The sequence below is a fragment of the Rhipicephalus microplus genome, chromosome X (genome assembly GCF_043290135.1).
Source record: "Rhipicephalus microplus isolate Deutch F79 chromosome X, USDA_Rmic, whole genome shotgun sequence".
Taxonomy (NCBI): domain Eukaryota; kingdom Metazoa; phylum Arthropoda; class Arachnida; order Ixodida; family Ixodidae; genus Rhipicephalus; species Rhipicephalus microplus.
In genome coordinates, this window is record NC_134710.1 from 191,155,497 (window position 1) to 191,178,269 (window position 22,773).

The window sequence follows — 22,773 nt, forward strand, 5'->3', positions numbered from 1 at the left end:
CATTAGGCTGACTCACTCCTCGTTGCAGGTGTGTTACTGTTGTTTGTGCCAAATACAAATGATAAAAAGTGGCATTTCCTGTCACGAGCTTGTACGCGAATAAAGTAATGGTTACATGTTGTAAGTGGGTACAGAAGAAAGGCAGTTGAATTAGAGTGAATGTTATGAAGTCAAAAAGCAATTGTTCAATTACAAAGTACAAAAGAACATAATTTTGTACATACAATTGACTCCATATAGTAGGTTATGTACCAGTCCGATATACACACAGACACACTTGGAGTCAGAAGTTACTGAACATCATGTGAGTAACCCACTTTCTTCATCTGTCATAATTTGAAGCTGTGCAGAACTTTCAGGCACTTCTTCAGCCAAATTTGGCCAGTACCCAATCAGTAACCTAAAGCATCATTGTGATGATTTTATTGTGCTTTCCATTTGTTTGTGACACAGGCAACAATGTCAGCCTCCAAGATGATTTATAATCAACCATTTGTACTGAAAATAACATCATTTATTTTGGAAGCTGCTACCACTGCTTACATCAGAACAATATGATAAAAACGGGTGCAAGTGATATATTTTCTTTTCAAGACCTATGCCCAGAAAACAAAAGCTGCATTACAGGCACATCAGAGCATCAAGGGCAAGTTATGCATACATTAAATTTGGACTGCTACCAGACATCACAATAATATAATCCACATAACAAACAAGCTGCACACATAAATGTGTGGGCAGATAGTGAATACACAAATGGAATAAGCCTTGTATGTAAAAAGGAATAATGAGGATACTAGGACTTAGTAAAGTGGACCCTGTTTCAAAGTGATGTTGGTGACACACAAGTTGGTCAGACTGATTTAAAGAGAATTAAATTCGAAGGTTGTTTTTGGAGTGGTGTGACCTGTATATCTTCACAGAGAGTGTTAGCACTCATCATTTTCTTATTTAAACGGTCATATGTTGTATTTGCTTGTTCATTAGCTGCCCAGAAAATCAAGAACAAGAGTGTTAACAGTAAAAAGGTACTCCTGTTTGTTTTGTCAATGATGTTCCTCCTGCTCTTCTGTTTTTTGTTAACAATCATGTGTCATCTGGATGTATGAAAAGTTATCAGAATGTTAACAGGTGACAAACTGTGTTCGCAGAACACTATGCTACAACTTGTGCGACAGTAATATGTATATCACATATGCACAGTGTTCTTGAATCAATAGTGATTTACACTGTCTTCTGATACTTTAATGTGATAGATGTTTGTACCTGTAGTGGAATTTAAGGAAATAATCTCAAATTTTCTACTTTTGATGCTAATGGTGAAACAGACACTTGGCAGTTGGTAAAAGGCCTTGTGCTGAAAAAGCTGCTACTATAGTAAGGAGATACAAGTGTAAATGCTATGAACACATAATATTCCATCAACCAAAAAAAAAAAAAGAATGTGCATTTGGACCAGTGAAAGTCTGTAACATAGTAACAAGAACACAACAACTATTGTAGTGACGCACTAGAAGTAACAGGAAAAACAGCTGCAAGAAAGCACTGCTTGACAATGCTAGCATATAAGTGTCAGCAAAACCTCTGACTAGCTGGACCACAGAACCATAAATATCATAGGCCTCAGATTTATGATCACAATAAAGCAAGGAACATTACTATCCACAACCTTTCCTTGAATTGGGAAACAAACAAACTAGCAGAGGGATTTACAAACAAGAAAGAATGATTGGAATGTTTATGTGGCAATAGCAGCAAAAATGAACCAAGTGATACACCAATACAGTAACTACGTTGACTCAGCAAACATAAATGAACCAAAGCGATACACCAATACAGTAGCTACATTGACACAGCAAACATAAATGAACCAAAGCAATACACCAATACAGTAACACGTTGACAGAGCAAACATCAACTGCTAACTTCAACAGGATCATCTTGAAAGAACCATAGCAGAACATATTTAAAATAGTTTGCACACAACGAAAATGTTCAACAGCCCTTTACGAAACCTCCCTCTGACACCTTTTTCTTTCGTGGTACTTTAATAAATGGTTACTGAGTTCAGACTGAGTTGGAACTGTACACGGCTGTGCCGAGTATTTACAGCACTTAGGTCAAAGGTGAAATTGTTTTTCTGACTCTGCTCTTGACTCGTTGTGCTGTTTCATGTGCAATAATCATTTCAAATTAATGTCTGCATTGTGCAGCATAAAACCATAGAATTGCTTTAAGTACAAATACTGTCCGATGATGTATATATGTATTATACATCACCTTTTGTTTTTCTTCAATATATAATTTACAAAGCTGTAATTATGACCACTGAAAACACTACTGCTCTACTTCTCCTGACCAATATGTAATGCTGTATTTTTCCGCAGCAGTGAAAAATTATGGCTTGGTTGGTGAAATAATTATCTGTGACATAAAAACAGTAAGAAACATTCTGCAAGCATTACTACCATTTATTGTGCAGCAAATATGATTCTCCTTTGGCTTACTGAAGTCTCTATACAAATACTGCTTAAGTTTAGTACTGTAATAAACCCGAACTGAACCAGATTTTTTGTATTTTTCTAATTTTAACTGCACCAAAGGCCATGCAACATTTATTACGATTTAATGACATAATTTAACATCTTCTTTTTGATGCAATGAAGCCAACAAAAGCCAACAACAGCCAGCTCAGACAAGATGTCATTTACCCACACCTTTACATGTACTGATGATGCTAGCAAGTGTAGACAATCAGCTATCAAGTGAAATCTACCACTGCCCCATCTGCCCTACCAATACAATACCCACAGCCTGTACTTCATTGCAAGACGTGACAGAACTTAGTCAAAGCTCTTCTAACCTCTATGCTACATAGCGAATGCTGAGGATAAAAAAGATAGCAGCAGATTAACCACCTTACAAATGTAAAGACTAGTAATTAAGATTTAAAGGACCTAGTGGGTAATAGCTAATAAAAAGTTTTTTATTGTTGTTATTATTATTATTATTACTTTTTTTACTGCAGGCAGCAACAAACATTCTGGACATATGGAATGATGACTGGAGAGTGTATTAACAACTTGAATGAACATGAGAGGGTCCTGCAGTGTTGCAGCATAGTGGATTCACGGAGGTCGTCGCGTCTGCTGTCGCTGACACAAATATTGAGTTTTCTGCAGTGTGACAGCAGTTCGTGCTGCTTTGTAGAAGGGGAGTGGGTTGTTGATGCGGAGCATCTTATTTTAGTCAGCACCAGTGGTCCCGCAAGCGCAAGCGGCGTTCTTAAAGTGGTCACGTTGTGTGTGTAATGCAGATGGCGCACCGCATCTCTGCGAAATTTGTTTACACACTTCGGGCACTGCAGCGACATGTAGTCACTGGATAAAATGGTCATTTAATAGGTTCGAGTTAACAAGTTAACACTGGTGCATCACCTGGAAAAAAAATCTGCTTGGCCGTTCGTTTTTTTTTTCACAGGCGGCACCATCCTATCATGCTCCAACCGTATACGACTGGCGCTTGGACTGTTTGGACTTCAGTATGCAGCTGCCCTATATTGCCGCTAGGTGCCGCATGAATTGCCAGAGCAGCACTTTATTCAGAAATGTTTATAAACATTGTTTTAACAAAGTTATATGTAAGAATCCGTAGATCATTTTAGACTTAAAAACCGTCAAAAAACTGCTTTAGCCAATCACTTGACATAATAAAGCTTCTGGCTGGAAGTCTCATTTACCGGCAGTGAGATGGGGCCATAGCCACCCTAACATACAGATACTAACAATTCTGGTCAAATAACATTTGATAAGTAATACTGACTTTAGATCGTGACAGGCATTTATTTCACTAGCCAATTTCTGCATTTCGAAGGGCACACATTCCCACATCGTCTCAAGACATGATCTTCTGTGCACGATACACTTGGCAAAAATGATGTTTGCAAAGCCAGTTTACCTAAGCAAAGGCTTATAAAATGAAAGCTTAATAGTAACTAGTGTGTCACAGGGGCCTGGTCTGGGATGGCTCTAATCAAGAAAGTTGTGTATGCTATACAGATAGGACCACACTCAGTAGACTGCGATGCAATGCAAAGAATGCTGCAAACATTGTGCTGCTTTCCTGGCATTAAATATGCATCCACATAACCACCCAAGCAGCATGGCAGCTCAAGACATAGCTTGGCTCTTACTTCCTTATCGTGCTCTGCAAGGCACTGGGCACGACAGAATGCAAGTGCATAAAATCGGCACATTTTCGGCACAGTGAGGATCTGGACAGCTACGCAGAATAAGAAGCTTCTTCTAGTTGCTTACTACTAGCACAAATTTCAAGAGCTGCTTAAATATGTATTTCAGACACTATAGTGTCGCCACAAAAAAGATCAGTCATTCAAATAGCATAAATATTCATTAGATAAATTTTAAACTGTGACTGCAAAAATAACGTAAGCACTCTAGAGGGGAAAAATGCAGCCTTTAGCAGTCATTTTAGTTGCAACCACCCTTAAGAGCTTTAAAGAACATGTCTCAAGAGTCCACACATATCTGTATCTTAGTAAACACAGTGCCACCACAGTTACCGACATGCCTTTTTGAAGGGGCCTTGCAACACTTTTCAGAGTACTAATAACTGGAATGTTGCACTATAGAAGTTTATTTTCCCATGAATAGATTGCCTCAAAACTTTTTCGAATGCACCAAATATGAGCAGAGTGACTGGGATTTGCTGCACAATTTGCTGCACTATCATTTTGTCTTGATGAGCACACTGAAAGCTAAAACGGGGGGGGGGGGGGGGGGGGCAAGCAAAGGGCAAGAAGCCACATTGACGAGTCATGACCTTCAGAGTTTTCGCACATATATGTATTTTTTTTTCTGCGAACGCATCTACTCACTTTTACTGTGATCACGAGAGCGCTAGTGTCACTACCATGTGATTATAGCACACTACAGAGTGTAGCCCTGGCACATGGTGGCAGCCCGAGGCAGCCGCAAGAACTATCCAGCATAATAATGCTTAATTGAGCCAATATTCGTGTTCTTCCTTTCACGACGCAGTTGGGTCCCTTGCTTACATAACCTCCTGAGAAAAGTGTGAGCAATCTCTAGATGTCCTTCAAATGCAATTGCAAATTCCCTGCCACATGCAGTGCTCTAGTGCTATAATACTTGGCTCACACGTGCACAGGAGCCTCAACTACCAATTGGCAGTATTTTCCAAGTTCAAGAAGTGTTACAAAGCCCCTTTAAGGCCTATTGAAGCCACACTTGAATCACACATCTCATACCTACTCACAGCAAAACGAATAAGCAAGAGGGAACTCCTTAAACAGAGTGCACACACTTTTTTTTTCCTGCACAATTTCACAAGTTCTAGCTCTTCAATGCAACACCAAAGGTTCCTTTTTTTTCTTTCTGGACATAATCATTTGTGCGTAGATGTAAAGCCTTCAACAATGAAGCATAGTGCTTATTGTAAAGTTTTAGCGAAGCTTTGTCACAGACAAAGCTTTATTATAGTACCTCCTTGTGCTTGGTATAAACAAGCTGCTGAGAGTATAATGATGCAACAAACAATGAATTATAACTACATATATGAGCAGATGTATAGCTTCCAAGGCACACATTCCGTAAGGGAATACTACTAGGTGCAGAACCTCCTTGAACTATGCAACGCAAGCAAAATCTACAACAGCATTAAATCAGTGTGACACTATCTGTTGCCATCTAATGCTAATGGACAATGAGTGAAAAACTTAAGAAAGGCACAGAAAATTCACTCTGACACTCAGTAAGTGCAATGTTATTTGTTCTTGAAAGCTGATGAAATTGAGACTGACTGAAAGAAGAAAATATAAACAGCAATGAATGAAAATGGCTAGACAAGCTAACGAGGATGTGTGACTGATCATTTCCGGCATGGTATTAGTACCTGCATTTAGATTTATAGGAACACCTTTAATTTTGTTACTCTTACTGGATGCTGGAAAGAAAGAAACATTTTTGCAACCAATAATGAAAGCCAATGAAGATTATCACAAATCAACAAGGTTGCCTCAAGGCATAATAAGCGATCTCTAGCTAATAGTATAATGTTCAATGTGCACACAGTTGAGCATGAAGCAGTATGAAAATAATGCTCACTGAAGAAAAAAATGCTACATGTGACCATCAAAGTTAGAACAATCAGAACCTGCTAAAGACGTAGTTTTAAATGTTCAACAATGCAGCACCAGTGCCGTGTATGTGTGGCCAAATCTTTCAAGACAAAACAAAGCATGACAAACACATAAATTGTAGCTTGCTGTTCACAACATAAACAAAAAACATTGATGCTTTAGAAAGAGTTGTCAAAGACAAAATCCATAGTTCCAACCAAGAAAAAAAGCCGGACGGGGCTACGAGATCACCACTGCAACACTGCCATGCTCATTTGTGGCTATACTCATAAGCAGCAAGCATGTGCGCACTCACTATAAAAGTGAAAAAATTTTGGGGATGCATGAGTCCTCTATGTACCAATCAGTTGTTGGGCAGCAGATACTTTGACACAAAGCTTGAAAAAAATGCTTTGGAAAGAACAAGAGTTTTTTTTCTTTGCGCTACATCTAGCTGTCAATTATATTGTGCACTGGTAACACATGGCCTGCATGTAATACTTGTTTGAACAGTGCCTAACCAGAGTTGGCAAAATGAAACAGTGGGAGTGCAAATGCTTAAAAGCTGGATGTGGTCATGGTTTCAATGGTGCCTGCTCTTTCGCACCAAAAGGGCCAGGCTGGGAAGACCTGTGCTGGCTTTGCTTAGTTCCGTTACCGAAAGTGTCACACGGCCATAGTCAATCTTCTGGGCGAACTCCTGGTAAAAAGAATGCATAAGTTGGTTTCAACAAGCAGTGAGAACGGTAATTCATGCAAATGCACACACAGCCAAAAAGAAAGACCTGCCATGGTAGGTTAGACTGGTGAATTTCAGTCTTATTTCCGACCACTGCAGCCACCTTTTGATTAATGTAAAATAAAAAAAAAACAACTGTGCACTTAGATTCTATTGCACTTTCAAGTACCCCATAAGGCCGAAATTAATCTGGAGTCCCCCACTCCAGTGTGCCTCGATCGTATTGTAATTGTGGCATGTTAGATCACAGCAATTATTACACACACAAAAAAGCAAGAATGAACATAGCCCTTACATCTTTGTAAGCTGTGAGTTACCTTGAGGCCTGTAGGAACTTTGCCTTTCTCACTTGGCCTCACATATAATGGTTGCTCTGTGCTTGTGTTCTTAGAGAACTGCACATTTTGCACCATGCTTTGAAGTACAAGATAGTAAATGTCATGTGTTAAAAACTTTCAACAAAGCAAAAAACAACGCGAAACACAAGACAGTGAAAGAGACGGACGAAGCGCTTTGTCCGTTTCTTTCACTGTCTTGTGTTTCGCACTGTTTTTCACTTCATTATTCATGTACCAACCGGCCCTACATTATCTGTTTATGCTGCCCATTCATGTATATGAGCAGTGCTCTGTATAAGAGCCTTTGCTCATTCCTGCACATTCAGACACCCCCGCAAGCTCCGATCCATGGCAGAGACTCCAATCACATTATTAGATGTCTTGCTATGTTCTCCCATAGTGGCATAGGCACTACGTTAATGGCCATATTCTTAACATGTCTCATACCTTTCCATTAGAACACTCCTCATATATGCTCAAAATTTGAAGAAAGAAAGAAGCAAATTTAGTATCATCATCATCATTATCCTCATCCTGACTACGCCCACTGCAGGACAAAAGCCTCTCCCATGTTCTGCCAGTCAACTCAGACCTGTGCCTGCTGCTGCCACTTTATAAATTTAATGTATTTACATCATTTTCCGTAGAACAAAATTAAGCAGACATCTTTACAAAGCAGTAAGAGTAGGAATGTAATCAGTAATAATAATAAATTTCCAAATGTAGTGTGAACCTGAAAAGTTTGGCGAGTACTAATATCAGAAAATAAAGGAAACAAGAGTTACAATCAAAATATGTGTACTGCCGTTCACTTCAACACAATTCTGACAGTCGTTGTAAAGTTGTTGAAAACTGCCATACAATGCTTCTTGTGGCATTGCTCAGAGCACCATCATCATGCATTGTTGGCTATCATCCACAATCTCTCTCTGACACGTTGCTTTCCGTCTTTAAAGGGTTTAAACCATTCAAACACACTCTTTTTACTCACTACTTCAACACTGGACACTTGCATTAACATTTCATAAGTCTCCATCACCATTTTGCCAAACTTGATGCAATGTTCATGTTTACATGTTGCTCGATCTTGCACTTTATATTGAAATGACATAGTTGCAACGAGCACTACTGCTTCAATTTCAACATAAAAGGGGGATCAATCGAGGACATTAATGATTTGTACGGTCGGGGGCACATGTTCACATGTCTTTGAGTGCATATGCACGGGCACCTAATCCTAACCAGAGTGGTTTTTAACATATGGGGCCATTCATAAAACATTTTAGACACACGCTGCATAACAGCACATACTCTGAAAAGGATACTATAAGTGTTAGAATAATATATACCAAAAGCAGCAAACCACAAGAATACCCCTCCAGAAATATAAATCTATTTCTAATTTAAGCATTCGTTTCACTCATTACATGATGGAAGACTTTATACAATAGAGTATCGCATCATTTCTGTCTCAAACAGTTACAGGGGTCCCCAATATAGTTCTGTCATCAAAATTTTTACATGACATATTATAACGTCTCTCCACATCGAAACCAGCCTTACTTTTTCACTGCACACTTTTGTTTCAGGGTGAAAAATGATGAAGTGAGACAAGGTGGTGTCATGATTTTCACCCATTTGTCATTAGTGTGATGTCAACGACACTACACCAATAAGTGTCTCAGTTGTTACTTAGCTGTGTCTGAAAAGCGCGCCCTTTTCGCAAACGGAGACTGTGCAGTGAGTGCAGTGAACTTTGCGCGCCCGGTAACTACAACAGAATCATTCCGATAAAAGCCCAAAGCGTACAATTCTCTATACCGCAAGATAAGAGCACGCACGCATGAGCATCTACCCCCACCCCCACCCTCCACGGGCCAAAGTACGCGTGAGAGATCAACATACAGTGCGTGTCGGGCTGATCTGGCAATGCACACTCATAGCGCCATCTCGCTGGTAATGCTAAAAACACAATAGTCCCCCCCCCCCCCCCCCCCCCCCCCGGGTCACCAGTTGTGATAGATATAAATAGCTTGCCGTTTCAACATTGAAGGAGGTGCTCCTTCATGGCTCAGGGGCTAAAACCACGCACTCACAAGCAAGAGATTGGACGTTCAATTCCACGTGCCGAAATATTTTTCTGGATTATTTTTTTCTCTTGTGTTTACATATGTATAGATACGTATACATATACAGTGAATGACGATGGTTACCAACGTCGAAATCCATCTGAGGGTGTCCAAATAATTGCTATAGCAATAAAAACTAAAAAGTGACAAACTGTGACATGCACCATATAAAAAAATAAAAGGAAATATGTTTGCATTTATTTACATCCAGAAGTCAGGGATTCCACTTGATGTCTAAAGAGTAGCTTGAATGTGTTTGCAACTAAATTAAATGATAATTTTTACTACAGCAATATTTCTTCTACTTCATGACCATATGATGTTTGCAACACACGTACCAATTGCATTGTAGCTTGTTTTTATTTTTTAACTTCATTTTATTTCTGACAACATGTTTCAGACATCTTACAACTTCACTACACATAACAGAAACAAAAAATTGGAAGCTCCTTCCCGCATTCATTTAAAGCCTTGATACTTTCTTGAAGTAGTGAGAAGTGCACTGTAATATTTCATGCGAAAATCTGAGTTAAGAGAACTGTCCGGAAAAACACACTTAGGCAGACCAGTAGCCAAAGCTAATTAACAAGCACATGAGTGGTACCTGCTGCCTTCAGCCATACAGAGTTTATCGAATAAGGTATAACAGACAATGAAACACTACCGACATGACGCACAAACTATTACGAAGCTACTACCTTACCTGATTAGCAGCTGGAAACTCATGCCTGTGCAGCAAGCGCCCATTGATGTATAAACAGCCTGCTGCCCTCTCTTCAGGCAAAGTCACCGTCTGATACTGGAATGTTGCCTCTCTCTCCACTTGCTGCAGTAATAACCAGGAAAATCACAGTCAGTTGATGGCAATCTTAATGTGTGGATAACACATCAACAGAAAAACTGACATCTCTATGCAAAAAATGTGACAGATTCATGATTGATATGTGGGGTTTTACATCCCAAAACCACCATATGATTATGAGAGACCCTGTAATGGAGGGCTGCGGAAATTTTGACCACATGGGGTTCTTTAACGTGCGCCCAAATCTGAGCACACGTGCCTACAAGGTTTTCGCCTCCATCCTAAATGCAGCTGCTGCTGCCAGGATTCGATCCCGCGACCGGCGGGTCAGCAGCCGAGTACTTTAGCCACTAGACCACCGCGGCGGGGCTTACAGATTCATGGTTACACATCATTGGCTGCTATCTTTGCATTCATATTGTCACCACTACCAATCTCAATAGGGTAATAAAGTTGAAAAAGAAAAAAAAGGTTATCTATTGCACACATTGCCACAGCCTTCTGACACTTTGGATGGCTGCATTTTATACCAAACGCATCAACGAAGATCTAGAAGAAAGGTTCTAACAACAGCTGTCCTGAAATAAAAAGCTGGACACAACAAACACATGCCATCAGCAGTGGCAGCAATGGGATAATAAATAATACAAGAAAATTTATCACTAATCTTTTTGCTATCAAACAATTACCATTTAAATATTAGCTATCAATTTTTTTATAAAGGGGAAATTTAAGCGCCTCTACAAAACCACTTTTGGATATTGAAAAGTGTGATTAGCCTTAGAACTTCGGCAAGATGAATCCAGGCTCACAGAGTGTGCAACACTGAAACCTAGGGTTTGAATCTTACACCCATAGCCGGACTTCACCAGGCGACACTACTGCTTACACCACTGAACGGCAAGCAGCTATTACAGCATTATGGTGGCTAGAGGGGGGGTGGTGTGCAGGCAAGAACAGAGGGCTACATGAAAGATGGCAGCTACCTGCCTGTGCCAAAGATGCCTGTGACAGTGGCAGTAAACTGTACAGTGTTTAAGTGCGAGGCACTACTTTCACCTTTTTCAATATAATTACTTATGTGCTGTGTCCGTGCAAGCACTTTAAAAGTAAATTAATAATTTATACACTGAAGAGCACATATTGGAAATTCCAAGCGGTGTTACTTAACATAATGAAAAATCATAAAATTCTTATAATTTAGACGCAACTGACGTGTGACATTTAGCTTCAGATAATTAGATGTTTATAAGCCATCGGCTAGCCTTGACAGGTTTCACCAACTTTATTTCAATTTACCCCTTTGCATGTGTGCACAGTAAGGCTGTGTTTATAGTGCTTTGGCTTTCAATTCAATAGCGTTTTGCTGCGATGGTCTGCGTCGCAGAGAATTCGGTAATGGTGGTGGCATGGTCTGTGAGTGAAAAATCCCAATGAATGCAAAGAATAAAAATCAGGTTTTTGAGCTAGAATTGAGCCCAAGTATTCTGCACGGCAGTCAAGTATTCCTCTACAGAGCCAATGCCAGCGTGTGAGACTGCTTTGGAAAAAGACCAAAGAGAGGTGTCATTTCAGGCGAGGAGTCATGTTTACAGCTATGTGGCAGAAGCACAGAATTGCGCCAAGTGTCAAATTGTGTGAGTTGTGCAACAAGTGGGCAGTTAAGAGCTGCTCACCCATTGCGAAGAGCCACAATTCATCATCATCGTCAGCAACAGCATCGGTAAAATGCGCAGTTACATAGAAGTACATCTTGCCTCACAGAAGCGTGAGCTGCCAAAAATGTCTTTTTGTTTCATAGTGAGTTGCGGGTTGCAGCATTTGGGTGTGTATTTTTCTTTCCCGTGTCTGTTCCACTCATTTTCTATTCTGTCTCACACATAGGGAGTCTTAGCATTTTTCTTCTTCTCTGTCTTTTAAAAGTTTTGTTTAGTGTGAAATGTTCAAAGCACTTATATATTTATTTTACAACTTATATTTTTAAACTACAATCCCTTTTGCCTGGGGAACTTACTGACGAGTGGAAATGGAAATGCTGTAGCTAAGGAGAGGGGGCTCTTGATGCAGTGAAAATCTTCATTTATCATGTTTGGCTTCTTTTCTATCCCACCATCAATGCCTTCTCTAACTTTTGACTTTATAAGGACATTAAATGCACGCAAGAGGAATTGTAACATGTTTATTCATCAAACACTTGACATCACATACTTCTTCATCACATTCAGAAAAAGATCAGATGACCCGCATTTTCTCAACATCAAATGCTGCTGTTAGTGTTTTTGGTAATCTTGCCTTTGATTTCAGACTCTTGAGAAGCACATATGTAGACTCATGTCCATCTTTTTTTAGTTCTTGGAGCAAAAGCATTGAACACGGCTTCATTAAATTCAAAGCCACTTTTAAAACTGTGAATACAGTGCTGTAGACAAGTTTTGCTCACACAATCTAGACCTTCTCATCTACAGAAGTAAACATTCTAATATCCATTTTTTCACACAGAACATCCCAGGTATTGATTTTTTTCCTCATGTGGAAAGAGGAAAAGACTGCTACAAGAGCCATTGCCTTATGCGGCAGCCCACCGCCCCAACATGACAAATCTTGCAAATGACTACTCAATGAGCAAAGGTGAAGTGTCTCAGCAAGCTGGCAAAAGTACTGTCTATCACAAGCATGGCACCTTTGAACGCGGCAGCACCCCCAGCAGTGGCCAATATTTTCACTGTATTACGCACGGTTCTCTCACGCAGCGTAGATAAGGCATTTGTCACATACCACCCCTTTGTACCACCATAGCAGCATCTTCCAGGTAGTCAACAATTGTGTGGTGCTGAGGGAGCCCCATAGAGGAAAATAGCACACAGAGCCACACTGATTATGCGCCTGCCACAGCAAGGTAGTGTGCAAGGAATGCCTGCCAAAATAGCTGCTCAGAGAGCTAGTGTAGCCACCACTCACTGATTTTAGACAGGCACGTGCTACCCTGAATTGTGGACATATTGCATAATTCACAAAGTGTCCCTATAGTTGCTACTGCAATAAAAAATTTTCATGAGAGATCTTTTCTGGGAGTTGTTTAAGCTATGCGTAAGCATCTGCTGCTGATTGCCTACTGTTTTGTCATTGTATGTTGCTCTTTGAAGTAAAATGATGTGATATTTGTTCCTGATGATGTCAAGTACAATGCTTTAGTACAATTCATCAAGTATAATACCTCAGTATAATGACATCAAGTATAATACATTAGTAACACGACTAATGCACTTGTATTTACCCTGCTTGTTCTGCTATGCAACCTTCTTAGGAACGTCACTGTCGAGTGGCATCAATGTGGAGCCATTCCTCTTATTTCTTACGTTTGTAACTATCTTGCTGTAGTTGCCAGCTCTGCACAGCATTGTCAAGTAGTTTCGAAATGCCATGTTTGACATTCTTTCTTGCATTTATCAGTGTCTTGCTGCATTTCCACCCGTACAACACATTCACACAGTTCAGATATTCAATTTGTACGCGTTGGTATTTCTCCCAATGGCTAAGACACTCTGCTGCTCAGCGTGTGGCCATACATTTGAAACTCGCTACCACCAACGTTTCTCCTTTCACATTTGTTTTTTTTCGTACATTCGTTTCATTATTCATGACTTTGCCTTAACACCTAGCTGGCACTCCTGACAGCAGCCTACAGGGCGACCCAGCTAACTTTACCAATAATTTATAAGAAAACAAACAGTTAAAGAAAAATCTTACGAACCAGACATCAGTAGTGGTCATGTGTGCTTACAACAAGTACTTCTTTCATTACTAAGCATTAAACAAATATTTTAAGAGAAGAGCTCTATAAGCTTTTCATTGTGCCAGTAGTGCGAACAGTAACTATCATCATGAACTAGTTAGTACACACTCACTTTGTCCTCTTCAACTTTTGCTTCACACCCACAACAAGTGCGCCAATTTATCTGGCATAGAATGCAATTACCATGATGGGCAAGTCTATTAGATGACTGAAAATCATGTAACTGATCATGGTACTAAAATCACGTAACTACTCACAGGACTAAGAATAATACATCACCAACTAGTCAAGTGACTAAAATGATGTAGGATCACATAACAAGTTACAACTAGTCACTTGACTAGACATAGCATAAAATTATATAACACTCGCTGGATTTAAACTCACGTAACATTACATAACAACTACTCACGTGAGTGAAAATCAAGCAACATCATGTAAAAGTCCCAAGACTTAAAATCACATAACATGACATCACAACTAGTTGCCGGATTAAAATTGATTTAACATAATGTAACAAGTCATGTGACTAAAAATCACGTAACATCACGTCTCAACTATTCATGATACTGACATCATACAACACTGTGTAACAGCTAGTCACATGGCATGTTTCTGCTATAAGCCACGTAGCAACCAGTCATGTGATTAAAATCATATACCATCTCGTAACTAGTCACATGACTAAAATCGCTAACATCACAAAACTAGTCATGTGACATGTTCCTGAAAAAAAAACACATAACAGCTAGTCATTTGACTGAAACCACGTTACATAAAAGTCACGTGACAAGTTTCCACCATAAACTGCATAACTAGTCATGTGACTAAAATCATGTAACTTCAAGTAACAGCAAGTAACACGACATCTTCCTACCAAAACCCCATAACAGCTAGTCACATGATTAAAATGATGTTACATCAAGTAACTAGTCACATGAGATGTTCCCACAAAAATCCCATGACACGTGCATAGTGTAGGGAGCCAACCGAAATGTGAAAAGAATAGCCATCGCTAGCCATACTTTTTACTAGTGATAATTTAACATCTTTAGCAAAAGCTTGGCATTACTAAGTGCTTTTAGCTTGTTTTAGCCCCACATTGGGCCATCACCAAAGTAGGCTCAGAGCTAAGGGTCAGCTGAAGCCCTCAGAAAGCAGACAGAGGCAGTGTAAGGAAAATGACCTTCACTGACAGCAGGCCCAAGCTCAACTGCCCAGCGGCCGTTCCCCCGTGCGCTCGTGAGCTCGTGCACCAAACCACCCAGGGTGACACCCACAACGCATGCTTCTTTATGCTATCGTCTTGCCTGATACTGGAAGAAATTTGCACATGCACAGGACTTTGGGGAATGTAGAATTTTATGAGTACAACTATCCACTGAATAGGCTTTAAGTTTGTTGCCCTATCTTGCAAATCCACCTTCGTTCATGGGAACTCGCGATATTCACATGGCGGAGACTCCTGCCATCAAATCAAAATAAGCCAAAGTACAGGCACCAACAGTGATCAAGTTGTTGCAGCCCGATTACCAAAGCTAGAGTCATTCCAGTGTCTCTACTGTATTTTAACTGTGGTTGTTTTCGCTCCCACTTGAAGGCGCTGCAAGTAGCCACCGGTAGGGGCGTGCGAATCGAGATACTTTACCGACGCCGAGGCTTTAATATAGAAATTAGCTGAACTTTCCTTAACTATGGTGCTTTCTGCCTCAATATCCTCTTACAACAGGCCAAGCCTTCTCTTCCCAATTGACCATATCCTCTCCCAAAAGGCCACCATGGCATTCTTGCCTATCAAGAATGCTATGTCATGCTCATAACAGGCGCAATGTTTGTGAGCGGCGATGTTCGGGACCTTTCCCGGGCATCAGCCAGAAAGGCGGGAGAAGAGAGAACTTTATCCAGGGACTTTACTGCCACTTAGAGTGCCTCTATATAAGTGCCCCCGCCAGTTAAAATAGAGGGACTTCAACTGCTGGTGTGTGTGCTAGGGTGTTATTACATGTGCCCTTGACATTAAGCAGGCAACAGCATCAAATCATCACCATCGTCGGAGCGCACAAGCCATGCTCTGGCGTGCTCCTTTTCATGAAAATTGCCAGTGTACACACTCGGCACAGCATGGCACCACGTGCGGCTGCTCGCCTTTTCTTTTGTTGATGTGACCACCTTATGTAGACATTGAGACAAATTGACTTGTGAATTAATCGGCTATCGATTCGCCAGCCACCCATCTATTGCCTTAACAAAGAAGTACTCCAATTTACGCAATCTTTTTTTTTCTTGCTGATGTGTGTGCTTGCACAAGAATTTATTTAGTGTTCAGTGGCGTAGCCAGCAGTTGTCACACCAAGTTCATGTCTCCTGTCCTTCCGATTATATATATATATATATATATATATATATATATATATATATATATATATATATATATTGTGGTAAAGCCTTTGAACAGTGGGTCATCCTCTTCAGCGCCTTCTAGTGGGTCGCCCTTTTTCTTAAGAAGAAGAGCAGCTCGTGCAGAGAGTCGATCCCCGCATTGACTGTCGCTGTCGTGAATCATCGCTGAGTGTCCGTCAATAAACCGCTTAACAATTTGGTGGAGGTGCTGGGTAGTATTCAGGGACGACCTCCGCGATTTCCTGCTGAATGGCTCGGCGGAGCGGAGGTAGAAGTGTACTTGATGGCTGTTGAGCTTGTTGTGGGGAAGCAAAAGCCAGTAGAGAGACCTGGCGGGCAACTTCCTCACGCACGAACGACTTCATTTCGGCGAGCAAGGTTGCGTGGTCTGGAACTGCTGACAAGGCCGAGAGATCAGCATCACGTGGTGGCGGGCGACGGGTCATCAAGCGCTGCCGCCGCAGCTCGTCGTAACTTTGGCATAACATGATGACTTCTGCCACAGTGCGGGGGTTCTTTGCCAGGAGCATGGTGAAGGCATCGTCGGCGATGCCTTTTAGAACATGCGTGATTTTGTCAGCCTCTGACATGTTCAGGTCGACTTTCTTGCACAAGTCAAGGATGTCCTCGATATAACTTGTGAAGGACTCACCGGTCTGCTGGGCTCGTTCACGTAAACGCTGTTCAGCTTGCAGCTTACGAACAGCAGCGAAAAAGGGCGACCCACTAGAAGGCGCTGAAGAGGATGACCCACTGTTCAAAGGCTTTACCACAATATATATATATATATATATATCCTAGTCTGCATCAAGCAAATCTATATATATCCAAGTGCCAGAGTGGAGGAGAGTGTCACTACTTTCTATATAAAAGCCTCGGCTTTAACCGGCGGTAAAGTACCTCGATTTGCGCGCCCCTGCCGGACGAATGGATGGATGTATCCGGCTGTGCCGTTTAGATCGAGTGGTGGCTCACGCCATCCTAGCCATAAAGTTAAGTAGTATCACTATGTGATTAGAGATTGAATTTCACTTGCGCCTTGATTCTAGCCACCAATCAGTTAGCCTCCTCCTGGTTATTTCTACCCGTTTAACGTCTATTTTACCTTCACTATCCCTAAACTCTAATGCTTTGAAAAATTCCACGCCATTATTTTGGACTATAGTGGAGCCCTTTACAGAACATTATCAAATGTTCATACGTTTCCTCCTCCTCTCCACAAGCAACACATACCGTGTCTGTGCCTTCATATTTGGCTCGGTACATATTGGTCCGCAATGCTCCCTTTCTGGCCTCGAACAGCAGAGAACTGCCCTGAGAATTATCGTAGATATTTTCTTTCACAATTTCCTGCTTGAAAGTTCGGTAGGTCTCCTCTCCACAAGCAACACATACCGTGTCTGTACCTTCGTATTTGGCTCGGTACGTCTTGGTCTGCAATACTCCCGTTCTGCCCTCAAACAGCAGAGAACTGCCCCGAGAATTATCGTAGATATTTTCTTTTGCAATTTCCTGCTTGAAAGTTTGGTAGGTCTCCAGCGATGATTTCGTAAGCATTGTAATCTTCCATATGTCCCTCTCTGTTTCCTTCACCTTCTTCTTAACCAATGTTTCCTTTTGGCTTGGTATTCTGCTGTTGTCTAAATACTTGCTTGACAATTTTTGACTTCGCTCCCTCCATTTAGTATCAACATTCCTGATGTACAAGTAGCTGAAAACTTTTCTAGCCCAACGCTCCTCTCCCATTTTTCTCAATCGCTCCTCAATTTCTATCTTGCTGCTAGCTTCCCTGCCTCAAACGATGTCCATCTCATGTCGCCCTGTACCCCCTGATTTGGGGTATTCCTGTGTGCTCCCAAAGCAAGTCTACCTATCCCACGTTGTTTAATTTCCAATCTTGCTTGAACCTATGATTTCATGCACAAGACCGCATTGCCGAACGCCAAGCCCGGGACCATGACACCTTTTCGAATCTTTCTCACAATGTCATACCTATTGTATGACAGGCCACAGTGCCCTATTTTCATTACAGCTGCATTCCTGTTTCCCTTAGTCATTACGTATCTTTCGTGCTTCCTTAGATACTCAGCCCCGTTATTTATTCATACGCTCAAATAGTTGTATTTATCCACTATTTCTAGCGTGACTTCCTGTATCTTATGCTCACTGTCTTTGTTATCATTAAAAATCATGATTGCCGATTTTTCCCTGCTCAACTTCAAATTTAACCTATCTCTCTTATTACCACAGATGTCTATCAATCCCTGCAGATCTTCCTTGTTGTCGGCTATTAATACTATATCGTCGGCATACATCAATGCTGGTAATGACTGTTCAATGTGTTTTCCTTGTTTGGCAAAAAAGAGGCTGAAGCCGAGTCGACTCCCCTCTAATTTGGCTTCTAGTCCCTGTAGATACAGCATAAATAACAAAGTTGACACGGGACACCCCTGTCAAAGCCCGCGTTGTATTTCTATAGGCTGAGATACCTGTTCTTACAATTTGATAACTACCTTGTTACTTTTATAGATATCCTTTAGAAGATTAGTTATTCCATCTTCCATATCTAGTGTGTCCAATATTCCCCACAAGCCTTCCTGAATCACACTATCGTAAGCTCTCTTGATATCTAGAAATGCCAGCCTGTGTTTTTTTTTCTGCTATTTCAATACATTGCATCAATGAAAACAGATTGTCCTCCAACCTGCTTCGTTAGCGGAATCCATTTTGTAGTTCTCCCAGCACCCCCTCATTCTCCACCTATGTCTGCAGTCTTTTCTTTACTATCTGCATCACCAGCCTGTAAACTACTGATGTCACTGTTATAGGAGGATAGTTGTTTATATTGGCTTTGTCCCCCTTTCCTTTATAGATCACACTCATCCTGATTAGTTTCCACCCATTGGGAGCTTCATCATTCATTATTGCTTTGCCCGCTGCCTCTCTTAATGTTTGCTTAAAGTTTGGTCCTAGTTTCTTTATTAGCATGATTGGGATGCCCTCAGGCCCTGTTGATGTGCTATTAGGAACCCTTTTCTCTGCCCTTTTCCACTCTCGTTGTCCCTGTGGAGCCACTGAGCTAATTGGTCCATCCTCATCTGGTATGTTGCATGCAGCATTTTCTTTGCGTTGAAATTTTTCTGTCATCATTGTTTTTACATATTTCATTGCCCAATCCCCTTGTAGTCGGACCCCTTGAACTGCAGTTATAAACCATACTTGTCTTATTACTCAGAGAATTGAGATGGTTTCAAAACTGTGAGCTGCCTTTCTATCCTTTTTGTTTACTTCCGCCATCCAGTGGGCCCCCTTTCTTCTAATCTTTTCTCTGATCAAATCAGACGCTTCCCTTCTGCACCTCAAAAAGTTATCCCATTTTCTTTTGACATCATCTTCTGGTTCACCCCTCTGTTTAGCATACCTGTGTTCCCTGGAGGCTTTCTAACGTCTTACAATGACTCTCTTAACTTCCTCATCCCACCAGCTCACAGGTATGTGTCTTCTTCTCCGGTTGATTTGACTCGTACCTTAGCAAGCTATAACTCAAACAATCGAGTTATACTTGTGTACGTCCACTCTGTGTTAGCATCCTCGGTGATTATTTTCTCAAGCTCCTTAGTTGCTATTTCTATTTGACTTTCTGAATAAATATTACCATGTTGTCACAAGCGACTTCAATTTTCGGAGCATCCGCGGGCCCCATCTTCCAAGGAAGGGCGTTTTTGTGTTGGGAGACGACATCCGGCGACTATAACGACCCAGCGTGGCGCCGGCTCGTCTTCCCTGCCCCTGACCGGAAGGGGAACCGGCGGTCTCAACAGGGAAAATTACTCCCAGATGAGATGGGAGCACGTGGACGCCCCCGAGGAGGTTTGAACTGCATCGGAAGAGCAGTTGACGTACAGCCAGCAACAAGTGCGGTCGTCGGTGTCGCGAGTCTCGCGTAGGCGGCGAGCATGGAGTGACCCGTGCAACGTATTGAGACGGCTGCAATTCCGGGCACCCTCGTCGTCTACCAAGCCGGCGAGACCTTCAGCGGCACCCGTCAACTCCCCTACGTGCACCAAGAGCTGGCCTGGTCCGTATGGAACTTTTTATTGTGACCTTTTTTTTAAACTGTTAAATTGTTTTAACCAGCCTTTTTTTTTTAAATATTTGTAGGGTGCGCTGCGTCACACGTTAAAATTCAAAAGCGCCACCATGAGCATTCTGTAATTATTGCCTTGTATCTCCTTTGATTCATGTCATTAGTTTAACTTTCGCATATTTGTCTTTAGCCTGTATCTGTTGTAGTGTTTTTAGCACATTTTGTTATATAGCTGTTGTTTCTATCGCGCATATCAGTTTCCCTCCTTTGTTATTTTTGTAATCTCCTGCCTTTGCCCCTGTTTTAATTAGATGCTTGTGTATGTGTAATCAAACTCGGTGTCTGCTCTATGAGTGCGTCGGTCAGGCCCACACATCACCACACGTGCAACCCCGCACGGGTCGACCAACCCGCAAATAAATTCGAAATGTGCCACTTCGAGGCCTTTCAGGCGTCGCAGGCCGAAGCGTAAAGTGGAAGCCTGCGAGTCTGCCGCACGTCGATGTTGGATCGGCGGGGCCTCACGCGAAGTGTGTGACATTATCTGGCGTCCGCGACAGGACTAGCCGACCACGTGGTGATGTCTGGGAGACTGACGTAGCTCTGAGCGTGATATGTAGACGTCCTTTTATTGTTTTGTTGGTGGACAACTGTTTTAACAATGGACGGCACGGAGTTTGATAAGCTGATTGAACGGGGCAAAGCCTTTGGCTTTGTAGGCAGAGAGTTATACAATTTCGTCGAAAAAGAACGAAATAGAATTAAAGAGGAGCGCGATGCAGAACGCACTAGGTACATGCAAGATATGCAACTCGAGATGGAACGTGAAAAAGAGCGGTCCAGACTCAGAATAGAAGAAGCGAAAGAGCGCTTGAAATTAGGACCGCTCACTACGCAGTCGGACCCCTGCTCAGGCTCTGCAATTTCTAATAGTGCGATCGTCCATGCCCCGAACAAGTTGGCACAGTCGTACCATGAGTACGTTGAGAAACTGCGCCTGAAGATTCAAAGCAGGCGGCGCGAGTTTGAGGCTTTTGATGTAATGCCTAAAAGATGCAAAGAGCCCGAATGTGTAGAGCCGCCGAAGGCCGGGCAGGCTGGTAGTACTTGGGAGGCGGACAGTAGGTTCATTCCTGAACCTAATGTGTTAGCTGTAGAAAGCGCTTTTGTGGCAAAAGTGGCCAATGAAAGCTGGAGACATGGTGACGGGGAGCTGTGCCGGCAGGGTTCGAATGATACAGAAAAACCCTCTGCTGGTGACTCGCCACAGCCACCATGTATGTTCGTCTCTATGGCAGCTGACACTGAAGTCCGCAGTACTACCAGATCGGCAGGCGAGAACCCCTTTAATTACATTGGGTCAGAGCCATGTGCTGAAGTGCATTGTGGACTGGACAGTACAATTGTAGATAGTTCTTTCAGGTGCGAGCGGCGCAGCCCTGAGGAATCCATTTGCATTGTTCAGGAGCCGGTTAAGCTCTCCTCAAGTGAGGATAGCATTGATTCAAGAAGAAATAATCCCGACTGTGTTCACAGTGTATCAATTCAGACGAACCAGAGTAGTTATGCTCAAGATTTGATGGAAGCAGACGCTCCAAAAAAATGCACAAGGAAATGTGCCAAACGAAAAAGACGCCGCACAAGCAGAAGAAAAAACCAAGGGTGCAAAGCAACCCGGAAAATCGCTAATTGCCAAACAGCAATCGAGGCAACGAAAGCTTCGTTTGCATTTTGTGGCATTCGCCAGTCGAGTGGGTTCCTATGCTTCAAACCGCCCGACAGATAGCGGGGTGAGGCAGACATTTGTTCGTGGAGCTCGGAAGAGCCAACCCCCTTTGCTCCATTGTCCTGCTCGAAACGCGGGGCGCCTTGCGAGGCAGCGCCTTTCGGCCGAGCGACACGACGTGGTTCGGAGACCCGTTTCCGTAGAACGGGGTGTCGATGAAGGCATGCCTCCGAGGTGTAGACTAAAGGGAAACAGGTGTCCGTGTAGCAGCCGTACACGCTTTTCTCTGCCCCGTTTGTTTCGAATGGCTCCCCCAAGAGCGCGACCACCTCGAGCGCGGATAAAAGTTATGTATATGTACATAGAAACGTAAACGTAACCTTCAAGTCTAATGAGATGTTGTCTGAAATAATGTTCATTTCTGTCATTCGATTTTGCAACACATAAAAGGGTTCAGGAATGTAGGGGCTGATTACATGAGCCGAGTCGGCGATGAGGAGGCCTGAGTGTACTTAGGTTCAATAAAACGCAGATGATCGCGTCGCGTATAGCGGCATTTGACATTCGCTTTATTTGGTTTCTGTTTTATTCATGCCATA

General features: G+C 42.0%; 1 protein-coding gene across 1 annotated transcript in view; it reads right to left on the reverse strand.

Annotated features, from left to right (window-relative positions):
- Positions 1 to 408: 408 nt before the first annotated feature.
- The window catches only part of LOC119177330 (N(G),N(G)-dimethylarginine dimethylaminohydrolase 1), a 111,368-nt gene continuing 89,003 nt past the window's right edge, over positions 409 to 22,773 (reverse strand). Inside the window, exons 4-5 of the mRNA XM_037428802.2 lie at positions 10,070 to 10,192; positions 409 to 6,860 (exon numbers count right to left, since the gene is read on the reverse strand). Coding sequence (XP_037284699.2) covers positions 6,744 to 6,860; positions 10,070 to 10,192 — 240 coding nt within the window. The 3' untranslated portion in view covers positions 409 to 6,743. The remainder of the gene's footprint in view (positions 6,861 to 10,069; positions 10,193 to 22,773) is intronic.